This window comes from Euprymna scolopes, chromosome 32, assembly GCF_053919585.1.
Source record: "Euprymna scolopes isolate OS-2025 chromosome 32, ASM5391958v1, whole genome shotgun sequence".
NCBI lineage: Eukaryota > Metazoa > Mollusca > Cephalopoda > Sepiida > Sepiolidae > Euprymna > Euprymna scolopes.
In genome coordinates, this window is record NC_136513.1 from 20,587,593 (window position 1) to 20,606,996 (window position 19,404).

The window sequence follows — 19,404 nt, forward strand, 5'->3', positions numbered from 1 at the left end:
TTTACATTTAAAGGAGCATTTTAGGAAGTCACGAGTTGGCTGCATGCAACTAACCTGTGTGTTTCCAATCGAGATCAAATTCCAACTGATTATATCTTTCTTCGTTATGAAAAATAATAAAGAGAGAAAGATAAGCATACAACATATGAGGAACAAAGAAAGTGGGTGTTTTTTGTTGTTTTTTTTTACAAAGAAATTACTATTTATCAAGGCCCAGACGCCACTCGAGGATAAGGGTTAAAGCATGTACAGTAGTCAATGGGACAATATAGTAATCGTTAGCAGTGTAAATTTGGTAAATTGGATTACTTAAGGGGAACGGCTCATCAAGAACTTGTTTGTTGGACATGTAGGTTTGCTCTTTTGCACGTGTCTACTCTGATTGCTTTGATCTGGCTGAGATTTTATAGACATCTATCCACCTGAGTCGAACTGATGTGCACTGACATTTTGAAACAAAAAAAAAATAGTACAGAGTCGATTACATATCTCTTCCAAGGAATATGACTAGAAGGCTTTTAAATGTGGGGAGCTCTTGAGCTCCCCCCCAAAAGGCACATAGTGTTAACATATTTGCTTTAATTGTTTGTGTAAAAATAAAAATGAAAAGATGCCTCATCATTTTTTTTTAACTATTCAGTTTCGGAAGGGGACTCAAATAGTGACGACTCTAAGAATATTGACTTTACTTGAATTGTGACTGCATTGATCCTGGCTAAGTTGAATCAGTTCCTTCTAATAAATTCACTGAGGCCTAAATGATGGTTAACCAAGCAGTCTATTGCTGATGCTGGAACAAGTGAGAACCAGTCTTGATTTGCATCAGCAAACACCATAAATACGTGAACTGATAATCTATTGTGCAGTTTACTTCACCTTTCTAAAGTAGATTTTTAAAATTTCATTTTTCTGTCTTGTCTCATGCTGAGGATAGAGATTTTGTGAATAACTTCCAACTAAAGATCAAAGGTGACCCAAGAACTGAAGTCATGAAACCATTTGATTTTTGTCTATTAGCTGGCGAGATTTCAAGGAAGATAGCTGTGTCTGAGGTGCTGTCCCTAATGAAGGGAATGCATGTGTAATACCATGTGTGCTCCCGCTATCGCCGGCCCCAGCATTATTTCTGTGGTTTTCTTTTCCTTCATCTTCTCTTCTGGCCTTGTCGTCTCTGCCAAGGGGTGCACAGTGGCTCATAAGTATATAAAAATAAAATAAAACAACTTAAAAGAAATTTTGCAACAGTTTACAACGGTTTGCAGACAATCTTGGGGTTGTAATGGTTGACAATAGTTACGAGTTAAAATCAGTTGCAAGTTGGACACTGTCAAATGGAAGCTGTAGTTCAGAGCAGATGGGGAAATGAATTGATCAACCGACTGATGAACATAGACTCGGATAATGACCGATATGTGGACATTAGTATTCAGAAAGTCGATAGTGTGTCACACACACACACACACACACCAACTGATGTTTGCAGAATGTGTGGGAGTTTGTTTTTTTGTTTTGTCATAGGTATATACGTCATAGAGATTTTTCTTTATTTTTCATTTTTAATACAAAGGAAATTCTGGACCAGAACCCTATTTTCTCATGAATGTAACTCAGAATTTAAGGAATAAAATGATCAGTTTTATGCGTTTCAAATAATGAAAAAAAAAAAAAAGAAAATATTATGATAGAAATTTTTAAACTTGTTCTTTTTTTTTGTGCAGGCATGCAGAAAAAAGGGCGTCGACTGTATTGTTGCTCCTTACGAGGCTGATGCACAACTTGCTTACTTAAGTCAATCTGGAATTGCACAGTTAGTTGTGACTGAAGATTCAGATTTATTGTTATTTGGTTGTAAAAAGGTGAGTTTTTCATTTACTAATGCTTCACCAATTATCAAGATACAATACTTCTGTGATTTATTTTAATTTAATTAAAACAAATCACAGAAAAATATTTTTATTATACAAATATTTGTTTTATTCCAAATATTAATTTTTGGCATTTATAATTTAAATACAATTTCAGGCATATGGCCCCGTGACTCACGCATATATGACGTAATCTAGAGGTCCAACTTTTTAAAAATCTAACCCTTTTATTCATGGCCATAGGATTACAACTCTGTGCATTAAATTTAACTATATTTCGGCAATAACATGTTGAATGTTGTCTTCCAAAAGGTCTATTGTGTCTCGTTTATCAACATAGGCATGGGATGTTACATGTCCTAAAGAAAATAATCTAATGAGGTTAAATTGTATGAACAAGGTGGCCAGTTGACAAGTCCATTTCATGAAATTATTCGTTCATCAAATGTTTCTCTCAGTAAATTGATTGTATCATTTATAATTTGGAAATGCTATTCAAGTGCCAGTCTCTCTTCATGATGTATTGCCAAACCAAACTGAACTGTGCCTAAATCAAAACGTGGATTCCATGAGCAAAGCTTCTTTCTTAGACCTTCATGCCTGTGGAACTCTGTTCCATCTGCCTGCTTCCCACCTGACTACAACTTGGATGTCTTCAAGTCCAACGTTAACAAATTCCTAATGAACCGCCCCCTTAAGTAAACACTTTCAAATCTCCACACTAACGTACTGTACTTGCAATAACCCTTATCCCTGAGTGGCTTCCGGGCCTTGATAAGTGGTGACCACCGTGTAAAAAAAAACAAAAAAAAAACCTCAAAATAACTGATAGTTGCCAAATTTGCAATTGTAGAAAATAGTTATCAATTCAAAAAAACACCCTATGTAATTCAATTTTTAACACGTTGACTGTCATCTTAACAATATATGTAGGCATGTCAGTAACGAAATGATGCCCCGTCAACAATATTTGTTGACGGGGCATCATTTCGTTACCAAAGTTACCAATAATCATTGTTGGCACCTTATGCTATTTCTATATGATAAATATCCATTGTGTCAGGTGTATATTGTTACTCATGATTGTGGCCTCTGGTATAGGTCTGGAAAAGATACTGCAAAGAGGAAACATTTATTTAATTCTTTATATTTCATTTCACATTACGGTCCTGGATATGACCTTAAACTATATCTGATGGTGAGGCCTCAGCTTGCGGGCTTTGGGGAGTGTGGAGCCACCCTTTAATTACCATTGCTCCCATGTTCACTCTGACCCGGAGTGGTAGTACCTGTTAGGGTCCCAACTATGGGTTAAATAGAAACCGACTTGAAAAAAAAAAACAAACAAATATATTCTATTAAAAATTTTTCTTCCAAATTGCTGGATTCGGTATTAAATGACCTAAAAAGAGTTGATATGGCGTAAACCAACCAACCAACCAACCAACATTTCACGTTACAAAATTAATTTTTGTAGCTGAAAAGCATTATAAGCTAAACTAAAAAATAGAAAATAAAAAAAGATTGTGGTTGTAATTTATGAAAACGTTTTTGGCGACCCCCTCCACCGATGTATTTCTAGAAAATGGTGTTGTAGTCACAATCTTAAATGAAAATAATTAAAAAAAATGTAAAAATATATTTTTTTCTCTAAATGCACTGAGTTTATGGTTATTTAAATATTTAAAAAAATGTAACTGTTAAAAAATTTTTTTTTTAATCAAACCCTTTTATTCATGGCTGTAGGATTATAAAAAAAAATGAAAACCTTTTAAAATTGTTGTTTTATCTAGATTATCTTCAAGATGGACTTTTTTGGTAATGGTGTTTTGATCGAAACGGAGCGACTGAACGAAGTGCTATGTTTTCAAGATGGCCGATATACCTTTGATAAGTTTCGAAAAATGTGCATAATGTCTGGCTGTGATTATCTCCCGTCTCTTCCCGGTATTGGACTAGCGACGGCCTGTAAAGTATTTAAGTTAGCACGACAGACAGATCTCCGACAGGTGAGTGTGTGGCCTTAAATATTTATTTTTATGTTAGTCAATACCATTAGAAAATGGTTCTCATCTTTCAGTTCAAAATATGTGTGTGACTACGTGGTCCCCCGCTCGACAACAAACGCTTACTCCAATGCTGTATACTATTGATTTCGTCTCTTTTATTTTCTCTTATGGCCATGTCATCCATCTCTTACATTGGTGTCTACCTAGAGTAACGCGGACAGGTTCACAATATAAAAAAATTTAAATTAAACAAAACACCAACTCTGACACATTCTGTAAATGTCAGTTGAACTCTAGATGTGTATTTGTGTATGTGACACTATTGATCTCTACATGCTAAGGTTCACAGATGCACAGCTTTCTGCTGAGGCCATGTTAGTCATTTGATGTCAGCTCTTCTTGATCTACTCTGAGCTATAACCTGCATTCTACTGTGTCCAATTGGAAACTTTCCTCAACTCAAAAACTGCCCTCGACTGTCGCAAACTCATAACTGTCAATAAACTTTCTCTGTCGTCCTGTAAACTAACTGTAAATAAATCTACCTTTACGTGTGGTCTATTGTCCGCCATACATCGATTAACAATCCTATGTCAGCTTCCTTTTGTGTACCATTGGTAAACAACTTGATCTCCAATCTTCTGCTGATAAACTTATTTCCTCTTTTTTTTTATCCTATTTTATTCCACCTTTTTTTACTTCTAAACACTTAGAGGAAGAAACAAAATTTTATGACTTATCAACCTTTCCTTTCTTACAAAACCACAATTTTATGAAGTATCAATCCTTTTTATTATTTAATACTAAAACACAATTTTATGATATATAAACTCTGTCTTTATTTAATAGTATAGCATAATTTTATGATATGACAACCCTGTCTTTATTTAATAGTATAGCATAATTTTATGATATGACAACCCTGTCTTTATTTAATACTTAAACCTAATTTTATGACAATCTTTTCTTCATTTAATATTGCAACACAATCTTCTGTTTATCCCTTATATGTATGTGTGATAGTGCACGATACCTCATGTATAAATGGGAGCCAAACACACTACCTGCGTCAGAACCACAGGTTGAACAATTCTGGGCTCGGTGTTGCCACAAACACCAAAACATAAAAAATGTCAAGTACAAATAATTCAAACCATGGGACCCAGAAGAAAGATCTGGTTGTCATGATCGGCAGGTGCTCCTTCGGTAGCCAGCATGGGGGACCCGGTCGCAATCCTGCAAATGTTGGCCAACTTTATTTCAGAAACTCAAATAACATGGACGTTGAACAGGTAAGCATAACCTCTAATTTCAGGGAATAAAATGATACCGAACAAACACAGTACAACCGTGATAATCATCAAAATGGAAAAAAACTGAAGAAAGAAATGGACAACAAAAGAGAATAGACTAGTAATGGAATGCTATTATAGAAGTCATCCTGAATATAGATATGGATGTTATCGGAAAAGAATGAAAGAACTATGGGACCTCTCCAGTTACCACCAAGCGACAGAACAAAGAATTGCGGACCAGGCAAGACTGATATTTAAGAAAGGCTGGCTCTCTAAACTAGAAGTAGCAGAAATACAGTGAAAAATAAATGAGGAAACACAATTTTTGGCATATCAGCCCTTTTTTTAATACTAAAACACAATTTCCTATATATTTAGGATTGTAGGTAGCATTTTTGTTATATTTTTTATTGTAGCATTTATATTTTTTCTGAAACAAAAATCTCAATAGAATAATTTCTAATTGAAAACTTTTATTTATAATTTCAAGAGTTTAAAAAAAAAAAAAAAGAACATTAGTTAAAAAATAGTTAACGTTATTATTCACTCAGCTTAATATATAATAATATATATGTGTTTCATGGTAAACAACTGATAATCCCTTAAATTAATTAGAACCATTGTAAATTCGAGAGAGCAAGTTGATGCAGTGATTGCAGGTGATTAAATGACTTACTGACTAAACAGTTTTCCAGCAAATGATAAAAAATATAAAAATTAAATAAGTTTTTTTTTTCTATAGTTTTAAAGGTTAAAAAACTTCCAACGTTAACATTAATATTATGTGAATGGAGGATGCATATGTTTACTTGTAATAATACATATTATAAATTATTATCAGTTGAAGATGATTTACCAGGTCTGGACTGGAATCAGATCTTTTAAAAATGTCAAGAGTTCCAGCAGCTCAACCTTGGTTGTTGCTATTAAATGTTTTGTATCAGGTCGTGTGAAAAAGTGTTTGCTGGTTTGTAGACGCGACATTTTAAATCATTGTAAATACTTAAACATACCACGATTTATTTTCAGATTTTTCTTTTATTTCAGACTAGCGAGGGGTACCCGGCGTTGCCCGGGTGTTTGGGGGGGGGGGGTTAAAAAAAAAGTAAGTATGAGGATCGAACCCAAACCCTTGAGGCAAAGTTGTGAAAAAAAAAAGTGCGACATTAACCATTGCCCCACTGCGACATGCTTACGGAAACAGGTTTGAATTTATTTAATTAGTTGGATTTAGCAGGTGCTCGTTTTAATGAGTTAATGAGGTCAGTTTGACTGCGGGATTTCATTTACTGCTGAACGCCTTTTTCCTCGCCCCCAAGATGTTATAGGAAAAAGACTAACCCACATGCGGCGAGCGACAAATATTGAATATTTATCTTCCTGAAATCGAGCAAATTAAATAGACAGGCGAGCTTCGTTGTTAAGTATGAGATATTACGATTTGTATGTGATATAAAAAGTTTTAAAAAGTTGTGAACCGACCGACTGCTTCTCTGAAAGAAGCCTTTTGTAGACACACAGAAAAAGCGAACACACATACATACATACATTTTCGCTTTTATATTTATAGATTATTAAAGCATCATTTATATTTTTTGTAATGTTCTCACCCATATTGACCTGAAAACAATCTTTTTTAATAAACAGAAAGAAACTCATCTTCCATCATGATAATCTTCACCCTCACAGTAGCACTATTGACCAAAGATCCCTAAGGAGTATTTGGTTGGGAAATCTTGCTCCATCCTGCTCATTCTCTTAACCTAGCTCCCTCAGATTACCACGTTTTTTTTTTTTTTTTAATTACAAAACCACTTAGTTGGGCTGAAGTTAACATCACAAAAGGTGTTTGAACATGAGTCAGATCCTATAAGCTCGTTGACAGATGAAATCAAGTATAAGACAATGTCTTTATTGTTTTGAATAAAGATTTTCAAACATAAGATTAAATTTAAAATCAACAAAAACTTTTGCTCCGACCTAATATCTATCTATCTATCTACTGGAGGGAGACTGTTTGTGGATTTGATATTCCTTATACACTTCCTCCTTTGGATGAAGCCGGTTCAACCTGCCTATGATAAATACTGCTGGATAATGGATCTATCTGGGCTTCTATGCAATAGTCTTTCGATCTATCATGGCAATGCAAAACCATTGCAATTTATTTTTTGCATATTGTTATTACTTAAACATAACACCATGATAAATTTATAACATTTTTCTTTTAGATTATTAAAGCATCGTTCATATTTTTCTATAATATTCTCACCTATGTTGACCAGAAAACGACCTTCTTTAATAAACAGAAAGGGAGTCATCTTCCATCATGATAATGCTTGTCATCATGCAGCACTGCTAACCAAAACTCTCCCAAGAGAATTTGGTTGGGAAATCTTACTCCATCCTGCATATTCTCCTGATCTAGCTCCCTCGGAGTAGCATTTATTACAAAACCATTTGGATATTCTTAGCTTATCATCACGAGGAGATTGAACATGAATTAGATTCGTATTTCTCATCAAAACCTAAAGAATTTTATAAGCAGACATAAACTTGTTGACACGTGGAATTAAGTTATCGAGAGCAAAAGTTGGTACTTGTACAGTTTAGTCAAGACATTAAAAAATGAAAATATTGAAAAAAGTTTAAATTGTACGTATCCGTTAGAGAACAAAGTTCTCTGGAAAAAAATTTCACTAAATTTCATCAAGTAGTTTTTCTTTTTTTCTTTTTTTTTTTTTACAACGAAAAAACAATTTATGATACCGAGCAAAAGGTTCGATTTTTAGGAAGAAAAGCTATTATCAAAGATGAGGAGGGAGTGTCGGTGCTTTAACTGGAGTTATCTCTCCGTGGCGTGCTCCATAAATTTCATAATAGCTGTCTTCAACGCGCTCTCATAAAAACGTGTTTTTCCGCTGTAAAAAAAAAAAACTACTCGATCAAATTAAATGAAATTTTTTTTTCGGAGATCTTCAGTCCAAAATGGATACGTACAATATAACCTTTTTTTTTTTTTTTTTCGATATTTTCATTTTTTTAATGTCTTGATTAAACTGTGCAAGTACCCAAAAGTCTTATTGTTATAAATAAAGATTTTCAAAAACAGGTTTTCATTTTCAAGATGAAATTTTGAATTGTCGAAAAGTTTTACACGATCTGATACTTATTTTTTTTTTTTTCCACTGATCTTCTCTCTGACATTGTTTTCATCTAGCAATCTTGTCTTCTGAATATTTGTTGATATTGTTTTTATCAAGTATTGAATTTTCTATATACACGTCTACCCTTAACATATTGGCGATTTAAAAAAAAAAAAGAAAAAAAAAAGAAGTTTTTTTGTTTTAAAATAATAGAATAAAAACATGCAATACTTTTTAAAATAAAAAAAAAATTATATCTTTTTTATTTTATTTTATTTTAATTTTAGCTCCTTCGGAAAATTCCAATTTACATCAAGAAAAGTATCACTGTGTCAGATGAGTATATCGATGGGTTTATGTGCGCGGAAAACACATTTCTCTATCAATTAATCTTTGATCCTATACATAGGAAGCTAGCACCTTTAAATCCCTACCCGGAGAATATGTCAGCAAAAGACTTTGAATATGCTGGACCGTATCCTTTTTTTTATTTTATTTGTGTATTGTACAAAATCGGTAATACTATTGAAAAGTATGTAACCGTTTTTGGTGAGAAAAAAAATCAAGAATTGACATTCTTATGCTGCATTCATTCAATCTGGTCATTTAAAAAAAATTTTTTTTTAATGAAAATTGCTCCAGACAAGGTATGAAGCCACTTTATGTGAGGAGTTAATGGAAGATAATTATAACAAAGACAGGAGATACCTATTCACCTATTCTTGAAAAGAGCAAAGTTATAATTAGGAGGAAAACAGTCAATAAGAAGCCTACGGTTCTTGGAAAGAAGCTACTGAAATAGGGAGCTGTATTGCAATGAGGTATCGAAACAGTGAATTGATGGAGACCACTAGACCGATGAGTCAAACAAGCTGGGACAAAAGGAGCAAGTAAAAGATAAGACAATTCTGATTTGATAATAGAAATGTTTCAGTTTTAAGCGAAAAAAACTGATGAAAATGCCATTTCAAGTATTTATTAGAATAGCCAAAAAATAGCTATAGTGAAAACAATAAATATATAACAAATAAATGTTACCAAAAGCAAGATAAATTACACTTCTACCTACCTGAATAAGTTTTTTTGTGTTTTAACTTATTTTAAAGTGTTTTTTTTTACTTACAAACAAAATTAGTGCAAAGTCAGTCAAGTTCGAACACAAAAATGCAGTCCTAACAGCCAGTTTGTTGCGTTGATAATCACTCAGAAATCGAAATTAAGCAAAATACTTGTAGAAACACATTCAATAATTGGTACCAATTGTACGAAAATGTAATGTTCTACCAGTATTTTTTTAATTTTCGGTTTTTGAGCGATTATCGAGATTCCAAACTGGCTCTTTTTTCATTCAGACTCAACAAACTTTATGCTACTTTTAGTGTATTAGGTTAAAACACAAAAGACTTATCCAGGTAGGTAGAAGAGTAACTTAACTTGCCTTTAGTAACATTTATTTGTTGTATATTCATTTTTTTCACCCATTTTTGTTTTGTTGACTAATCTAAGAAATAATTACCATTATTTCAGAGATCTGTTCTATGGAAAGTAAGTCTGAGAATGAATACAGGATGGAATGATAAAATTGTCGCCCTAGAAAAGATGACATGATTCCATTTCCATTTGATGAAAACCGGCTTTCTTTTTTTTGTTGCAGACCACCTACTAGTTGGCCAATTTTTTTTTTTTTTTTTACACAGTGATCACCACTTATCAAGGCCCGGAAGCCACTCAGGGATAAGGGTTATTGCAAGTACATTACGTTAGTGTGGAGATTTGATGAAGTGTTTACTTAAGGGGGCGGTTCATTGGGAATTTCTTAACATTGGACTTGAAGACATCCAAGTTGTAGTCCGGTGGGAAGCAGGCAGACGGAACAGAGTTCCACAGGCGTGCAGTTGTGTACAAATCCCAAGAGTGATAGGAGCCTTTTATCATGTCTAAAAGTGACAAAATGTTCAACGAGTGAGATAGGAGATGCACCACTGTACAACTCATGCTCTCTACCGTTCCAAGTTATGACAACGGTACCATTGCCAGCACCCTCAAAATGTAAATCCGGATGGTTCAATGCTTGAGATAGCAAATATTTTTTCTTTAGATTGAATAAACTCTAATCAAGCATTATTGAAAAGAGCATAAAAAACAAAGAAATATTATCTTTAGTTTTTTAAAATCGACCGATTAGAACTAGAGTTATGACCATTCAAAGTATCAAAAAATGTGTGGTTCACTGGACATTTTGTCTTAAATCAGTCTTATTCAAATTCATATAAGCTTGTGATTGAAAATGGTAGGAAATTTGCACAATTTACAGACTAACCCATCTTTAAAACAGATCTTTTTATGATGAAATTTTGAACATCATAATACCATGAAGGTTCAGTTGGTGTTATTTACGACCGTCTCACTTGGTAACTTACGGGCTAATTAGCATACTTCAGTTTCATTTTAACAGCATTAAGTAGAAACATCATGGCTGACAGAACGAGAATATGCTGCCCCCGTGGATTAAATAAAAGATTCTGTTCGAAGTTTCATATAGATTCTTGAGTTCTCCAATACACATCTGAAGAAATTCAGAGGTTACATTGGCCGAAATATTTTGCAAATAATTCCAATAATGCAAACTCCTATGTTTCTTGTTTGTTGTTTTCCTTGATTGAAATTTTAGGTACATTCCAAATTTGGAGGCTTTACATATTGCGCTAGGAAACATTGATCTTTACACAAAGGAGAAAGTGGCTCATTTTAATCCGGATACAGACTTGGTAAGTGCTCGCTCTTTTTTTTTTTTTTTTTTGTCATTCTTAACATCTGCTTTGATTATCCTGGCTACTCATAGGATAGACATTCTGAACAAGTTTTTTCCAGTTTTTAATTAAAAAAAAACCCCTAAAAATGCAGAAAAATCTTTATGATGTACGTACTTGTCGCAGAATGAAGATGTCATATTACAAAAATCATGTAAATTGATCAAATATATTTTTTTATGGAAGTCATTTTTTTACGAGTTTTAGCGATTTTAAGACTTTTAATAACTAAGTTATATTCATTACAAGACTGATTTTGATAATTTGAATTGAATTGTCTCCCTTTATTTACAAACAATGGCTGGCAAAAAATTATCAAGTGCTAAAAATTGTAAAATTTGATTTTTTTTTTTTTAACAAAAAAAAAAAAAGTACTTGATCAATTTACTTGATGTTTGGAATATATCATCTTCATTCCATGACGGGTACATACAGCATAAAGATTTGTATTTTTTTTTTTTTTAACTAAGTGTAATTCTAAATAAGCACTGTTTTTTCTACAATCCCAAGTATGTGCATTCTATCACTGAAACTAAATTTATTTATCCAAGATGCTTCATTCGCCAATAATTAATTTCCTATTTTCAAGTTCAATATAAACAAGTTCTTGTTGAGCCGTCCTCTTAAATAATTAAATTCTACTCAATTTTATCTTTACCAATCATCAGTGTTCTCTCACCGACCACCTGATACTCATTGATCCCTACCCTCGAGTGGCTTTTGGACCTTGATATACAGTGACCCCCTAGAAAAAAAGAAATCGCAACATTTTTATTTGTTGTGTAGTCATGCTGTGTTATTTTTTCTTTATGTTTATTTCTAAATAAAAATTGCTCATATTTTTTTGTTTTAATTACTATTGTTTTAATTACTATTGTTTTAATTACTATTTTCAAAATATATTTCTTTACCAGCTTATTGCTGTATTGTGTTCAAAATTCCAAATTGAAACAAATATTGTAAAGAAAATTATCTTTTTTTTTTTTTTTACAAATAAATATAAATGATTTCATTTAAAAGTAAAATATCACTTTGCAAAATTAATACTGTGCAAAATGTAAATGAAGTAGTTTTAGGTCATAATCTTAATCTATATATATAAAAGCAAAAATGTGTGTGTGTATGTACGTATGTATGTATGTGTGTGCACTTTTTCTGTATGTCCGCAAAAGGCTTTTTTCGCTGGGCTTCTCAATCGGCTCGCTCCTTCTTAAAACTCTTTATATGCTGTCTAAATGATAATATGTACGAGTTATGAACGGGGGTTGCATGTGTATTTAATTTTCCTGATTTTCACATGCTATTTTTTCCAGATTTTTCGATCGCTGCGTGTTTCTTTCACTTTTCAGTATAAAAAAGCGAATGATGGGGCGGGGGAAACAGAAACTGGCTTGCAGCACAAATCGCATCAAGGTCAAACATCACGTGACTTAACTTTCGAGCATCTGTTAATTTCACTTTATAAATGATAAATTAACACAACTTTCACTTCCTCTCCCTTCGTGGCCGAGATGGTTAGGTGTTTGGGTTCTTTTTCCCTTTCGTTTCCACCTTCGCGTCAAGGCTTCGGGTCTGTGCCTACTCCCCCCCCTCCCCCCCCCGCTAGTCCATTATATAAAAGGCAAAATGTGTGTTGGTATGTGTGTGTGCCTTTGTATGTCTCCCCAAAACTTTGGACACACGAAACGAACACTGACAAAATCAATATTATTAGAAGGATTGATCTCTTGCATGACAAATATCCAAATAATGGCCAAAAACATTAATTCTTTGACCGTCAACTGGGCCGTTTTTCCCAAGGAGGGGTAAGTTTTTGCGTCAACATTTTTACAAAGTCATTCACGTCTCCCGATCCCGATGTATGTATAAAAGACGTTACTTCAAAGGCCTGTGACGTCGCAAGTCGCATGGGCGAGACGACTAAAGCGTTTTTTTTATTTTTTCACCTCCTTTTCCTCTTAGCGTTACAGGTTTCAGCCTGACTACTGCGGCTAATTTTTTTTTTTTTGTTATTTTTTTTTTTACCGTTGGGTTGCTAAATACCCTTACGATTAAATCTCTACACTCGGGCAATGCCAGGTATCTCCGCTAGTTACTAATAAAAAAAAATGAATTTAGAATTTTTATTTTATTTTATTTATTTATTTTTCTGTTGTATATACATGTGTATGCAATATCTCTGTTGAGAACACTATGGATAATAAATTCCAAACCTATACAGCTTCCAAAATATTGATAATTTTATTAAAATATTTTCTGAAATTCACTTAAATATCAAAGATATAATTGTTTTGAATGGGTAATTAAAAAAAAAAGTCAAAGGTAAGAAGTTAAATTTCATTGCAGTATTTTTTTTTCAATCTGCTTAGTGACAAACAATGTGGATTTCATCCTGCAAAATCAGCTGGTAATGTACTAACTAATATCTCACAGGATTAGTGAATCTATAAATGTAGCAATACCCATTGACCATAAAATGCTTTGGATAATCACAGATTTCAAGGTAGTTCTACTAAAATAGTCATATTTTAAAAGCCAAAGCACTTTAATTCCTCAAAATACCACTATTGTATTTAGAAATGAGTATCGTTTCACATGGTTTAATAGATAATAATATGACATATAAAATGATATATTTAAATTTCTAGCTAAATTACTGATAAAAATGTTAATGTTTTCAAATAGCCATTTTTTGTAAGATTTTTTTTTTATTCTTTACCCCATTTTTTAAAAGTTTGCTACCACTCTATGAAAAATTTTGTGATGAAATTTAGAAACCTATTAGAACAAACATTATTTTCAATCTTTTTCAAGGTACAAAATAAACAGGCTTCTTCCTTTTTTTTGTCTTAAAAAAAATGACATCAATGTAACGAATATTGAACATTTAAAAAAAACTTTTTTTTCGTACTCCAGCTCGTAAGTCAATCTTTTTACTCTTTTTATCCATTAAAATTATAATTGTGCGTTGTTTTCTCTTTTTGTAGTATCATTTTAAAAATTTATTTTTTTCCAGTGAAAGTTAATAAGTTTGACTGTTTTGCTAAAACTATTATCGCTAGTAGTCTCAACAGCAGAAGTTGTTGTTCATAAAACTTGTAACATGCTTAAAAAATTGGAAGAGAGTACTCTTTTTTGGTTAAAATTTGAATTAATGTGGCTTGTGAGATGATCCTTTGAGAAATACTGGTTTTCAGATATACTTAGCTTTTGAACTTTAATTCTAATAAAAAATGACATACTAGCAGCAAATTAAAGATTCTACTTTTTTTTAGGTGACTAGTAATTCAGCCCAGCTTTGCTCGGGCCCTATGTACTGTTCATAACGTTATGTGCATATGTGTGTATATATATATATATATATATATATAAATATATATAAAAAAGTTTGACTTGTGTCCAGGTAACCTACATCTAAAATTTCAAGTGTTTAGACCCAAAATTGGTGGAGGAGTTTGGTAGAGTCTGCAAAGGTCAACTCTTCCAACTTTGACCTCTTGACAGCCAAATTTTCCCGCAAAAACTGATTAAAAAGCTTGCTGCATGTCTGAATATCCTTTATGTAAAATTTTAAATGTTTAAACCCAAAATTAGCTGAATAGTTTGCTAGAGACCACAAAGGTCAAATCTTTTGAACTTTGACCCCTTGGCAGCCAAATTTTCGGCCCAAAATCAATTAAAAAACTTGCCCTATGTTTGAATACACTTTATGTAAAATTTCAAATGTTTAGACCAAAAATTGGCTGAGTAATTTGGTAGAGACCACAGAGGTCAAATATTTTTAAATTTGACCCCAATTTTGACCTTTTAACATTTATTTTTTGGGGCTCAAATCAAATTAAAAAGTTTGATCCATGTCCAAGTAACCTACATCTAAAATTTCAAGTGTTTAGACTCAAAATTGGTGGAGGAGTTTGATAGAGTTTTCAAAAGTCAAATCGTTGAACTTTGACCCCTTGACAGGCAAATTTCTGTCCGAAACCGATTAAAAAGATTTTCCCAAATCTCAATACCCCTTATGTCAAATCAAGAGTCTGTAGACTGAAAATTGACAGAGTAGTTTGGTAGGGAAATGTACACACACAATTTCACTTTTATAGATATACTAGCATGGGTGCCCGATGTTGCCTGAGTGCTTTGAGGTGTATGCTGAGCAAAAAAAAAAAAAAATGGTAAATTTTTTTAAACTTTGACCCCTATTATGACCCCTTAAAATTTATTGTTTAGGGCTCAAATCAAGTTATTAAGTTAGATCCATGTCCAAAGAATCTATATCTAAAATTTCAAGTGTTTAGACCCAAAATTGTAGGAGGAGTTTGGTAGAGTTCTCAAAGGTCAAAATTGTTGAACTTTGACTCCTTAATCGCAAAATTTCTGCTCAAAAACCGATCACATCGATTTTTCCAAATCTCAGTACTCTTTGAGTCGGTAGGCTTAAAATTGGTAGAGTTATTGCGTAGGGAAATGTACACACACAGACACACACTTTCACTTTTATAGATATATAGATATATTATATATGAATACGCTAAAATTTTTGGATATAAAAATGAAACAAAAACCAAGAAAATAATATAGAATTTAGAGGGGGTATCAGTTTTGCATATAAATTTAACATAAAATGATCCCTCATTTGTCAGCCATTTTTGCCTTTTACAGCAATTAACCTTTCAAATTCTTGAATATTTTTTTTAATTGAAAAATTAATACAAAAAATAATTTCTAAATTATGCTCAAGTGACAAGCCCCACCCCTCCGAAAAAAAAACAAAAAACAAACTTCTTTAACCCTACCTCCAACCCTAGGTATAAATAACAAAGCCCTTTCTTCCTAAAATCCTCTCTTAACACTACCAGTTGAGGAAGTCCATAATTTTGAAAATCTCCTTGGACTAACTTTCACTTTAGATCTAAAATGGATGACTTATATCCAATCTGTTTCACTAAAAAAAAATTCTTGGATCATTCTGCCTCTCCAGAAAATACTTAACTCCTGATGCAATCCTCTATCTATACAAGAGTTATTTTTTATTCGTTGTGTAGTCTTGCTCTGTTATTTTTGCTTATGTTTATTTCTAAATACAAAGCACTCAAATTTTTTTGTTTAACAAATGTGATATGTTTTAATTACTATTTTAAAAATATACTCTTTTACTAGCTTATTGCTATATTGTGTTCAAAATTCCAAATTGAAATAGATACTATGCAAAAAACAAAACAAAAAAAAACTTTTTTTTCTAATGAGTATAAATGATTTCATTTAAAAGTAAAATTTCAGTTTACAAAATGAATGCTGTGCAAACTTTAAATGGAATAGTTTTAGGTTGTAATTACAAATAGATATGTCATAAAAAGAGAAGTACAGCAGTCACATCCAGAGAGATACCACTCAGAGCACTCTTCTTTGCGTTGATAGAGTGCAAAATGAGCTTCACAATCTAGTGAGGATGATAATTTCTTTTGAATTGTAAAACCGTTTTCTTTCAGAAGAGACATTGTTAGTTTTTCTCTACTCTATGATTATTTCTATGTAAGATGCTCGACTGAGGTCCAATCTTTGATTCCCCCTTGTAAGACATTCACAGCATAAACTTGTCTTCTTATCCAATTGCAAAAAAAACAAACTTTCCTTTCTCTCTTCATATGCCTAACGTCAAACAAAATTTCCATGCCAATAAGTACCTGTCATAAACTATTCCATTCATTATTTTCAATCCTCTCGTAATATTCTTCATCATTCAACTGACAAGCCATCCATCTCATTAACTTTTATCATAAACCTTCCTCATCAGTAATCAAATTTTGTTTATTGCATTCATTTTCAATCCTCTCGTAATATTCTTCATTCAACTGACAAGCCATCCATCTCATTAACTTTTATCATAAACCTTCCTTTTCTTGTAATATTCTTCATTGTTCAGCTAACAATCTGTCCATATCATTAACTCTTATCCTTGAGTTGATTTTAGTCTTGATAAATGGTTACTCACTAGTAAAGAAATATGTATTTTAGCAATTTTACTTTTGAAGCAATGTGTATTTTATTGCTTAGATCTTGATTATTATTATTTTCACATGTTTTGCCTCTCTGGTCTTCTTCAGGTACTTCATAGTTGTAGTTGATAACTTGTAAATTTTGAATTTGACTTTTTCGTCCCCCAACAAAATGGAGGGTGGACCTGTAAATTCATTCTTGTCCGTTCGTCTGTCCGCACTTTTCTCAATAACTATGCCTTGGAATTTTTGGAAATTTTGCACAAACATTAAACATGATATGAGTAAAAATGTAACAATGGATTTTCCGGGAAAACTCTGGTTGCCCCCCCCCCCCCCAAGGGTGCCTTTCCGGTTAAAATGGCTAATATTGATACTTTTGTGCTTATTAAAAAAAAATTGATGCCTTGGATTTCTATAAACGTTGCTGAAGTTGTAACTAACTGATTTCTATATAATTTTGTTTGTCTATACTTCGTGATAACTCTTGGGTTTGCCCCAGGGACTCTTTTAGGGATAATAGAAACACTCCATTTTTGGGAATATTTTATGATATTTGCCCCAAATTTTCTGTGTATGTCTATTTAGCAGTTTTACATGGTGCTGAACTCAAAATTTAAATATGTTAAGGCCTTGGGGACTTTTGGGACTAAATGGGGTGGGTGCAAATGATGGACTTGTTCATTTCTTTTTTTGCACCTAACATTGATGCTTTTTGTTTTTCTACTTCCTTTTGAAAAACTTATGTTCTGCAAAACTAAAAGCAAAAACAATCCACTTTTTCCCCTTTTCCATTTCCCCTTTCTCTTTCCATCTCCCCTACTTCTTGAGTGGTTTCCTAACTTTAAATGTACAAAACATTAATACTGTAACCTTTTTTTCCATTCTCGTTGCAAAACTCATTCATGTTCTGCAGGGCAGGGAACAAAAATGTTAAAATCCACTATAAAATAACCAAACCAAACACTCAAAACTAGCGATTGAAGATACAAAGCACTTGAAGAACAAAACCTTCTACAAATTAACTGGATACAACATAAATACTATTTCCAAAATTACTGAATTCGGCATTAACTAACTCGAAAAGGGTTGATATGCCGTAAAACGAAGCAACCAAACCAAAACTGTTTTCTCAATGTTTCAGTTGATGTAACCTCTGACCTTCTTCAACTTGTCGAACTCGGGAATGTTTCTGTTGAACTTGGTAATTTGGACGGAATTTCGAAAATTCACAAGTTCGACAGAAACATTCCTGAATTCAACAGGATACACTTGAAGAAGGTCAAAGGTTATATCGACAGAAACGTTGTGAAAATCACACTCAAGATAAGAACAGTAGTCTGATGAATCCAAATAATACGAATAACCAATCCTCATCTCAAAAATTCAGAAATGTAATCTAGGATGTTGCTTTTTTTATTATTATTATTTATTACATTTAATGTCTATGATGTTTCTTTTTTTTTTATTTTTATTTTTTTTTATTTTCTTATCAGTTGTTCAAGCTGGGGATGAGGCATCCTATTGGATGCCTTTCACCTACTACCTTATATATTCCAACCGGGAGATCTTTTTAAGATTTTAACCATCTCTTTAAGTGTAATTGTTTGAATATCTCTTGCACTTGGTTCACCGGGTATATTTGCCGGGTAATTTTAAAAATTCTTTCTCATGATTCTAGTTGCTCCTATAATGATAGATAATTACATCAAGAGTCAAATGCTTTCTGGAGTGATAGAATGATCCAACGATTTTTCCAGCAAATCTTATCAACAGATTGGATATACGTATTCTGTTTTACATCTGGTAAGAAAGTCTTCTTTTGCTTGTCATGTTTCAAGTTTAGAAAACAGCATTTTCAGATGTGTCCACTCATGTCTGTAAAAGGCTTCGTCGGTCTGTCCCTCATGCTTAAACCTGATGCTCGCATTAAATAAACACTTAAAATAACATTAAATAAACACTTAAAAATAACATTAAATAAACACTTAAAATAACTTTAAATAAACACTTAAAATAACTTTAAATAAACACTTAAAATAACATTAAATAAACACTTAAAAATAACCGTTTTCGTTTATTTTTGCATGTCATTCTTGAAATGCTGGCATTTGGAATGTTATCTTTCATCTTGTATTAAGATAAAACTGACTGTAATAATTCCAGTTTTTTAATATCCATCACTTGCAGACATCATCCCTCCTCCTTATCAGGAGAAGATCTGCAATTTTTGCAGATTCTTGGATTTGCAAGCACTGGTGAGCAGTAGAGGCATGTAGGAACTTC

The 19,404-nt window shown here is 32.6% G+C and overlaps 1 protein-coding gene across 3 annotated transcripts in view; it reads left to right on the forward strand.

The window, feature by feature from the left end:
• The window catches only part of LOC145256245 (exonuclease 1-like), a 282,335-nt gene that overhangs the window by 22,704 nt on the left and 240,227 nt on the right, over positions 1–19,404 (forward strand). For all 3 annotated transcript variants that reach the window (XM_080114896.1, XM_080114895.1, XM_080114897.1), the window contains exons 5-8: positions 1,719–1,856; positions 3,659–3,874; positions 8,603–8,790; positions 10,987–11,083. In XM_080114896.1, the coding sequence (XP_079971022.1) occupies positions 1,719–1,856; positions 3,659–3,874; positions 8,603–8,790; positions 10,987–11,083 (639 nt within the window). The remainder of the gene's footprint in view (positions 1–1,718; positions 1,857–3,658; positions 3,875–8,602; positions 8,791–10,986; positions 11,084–19,404) is intronic.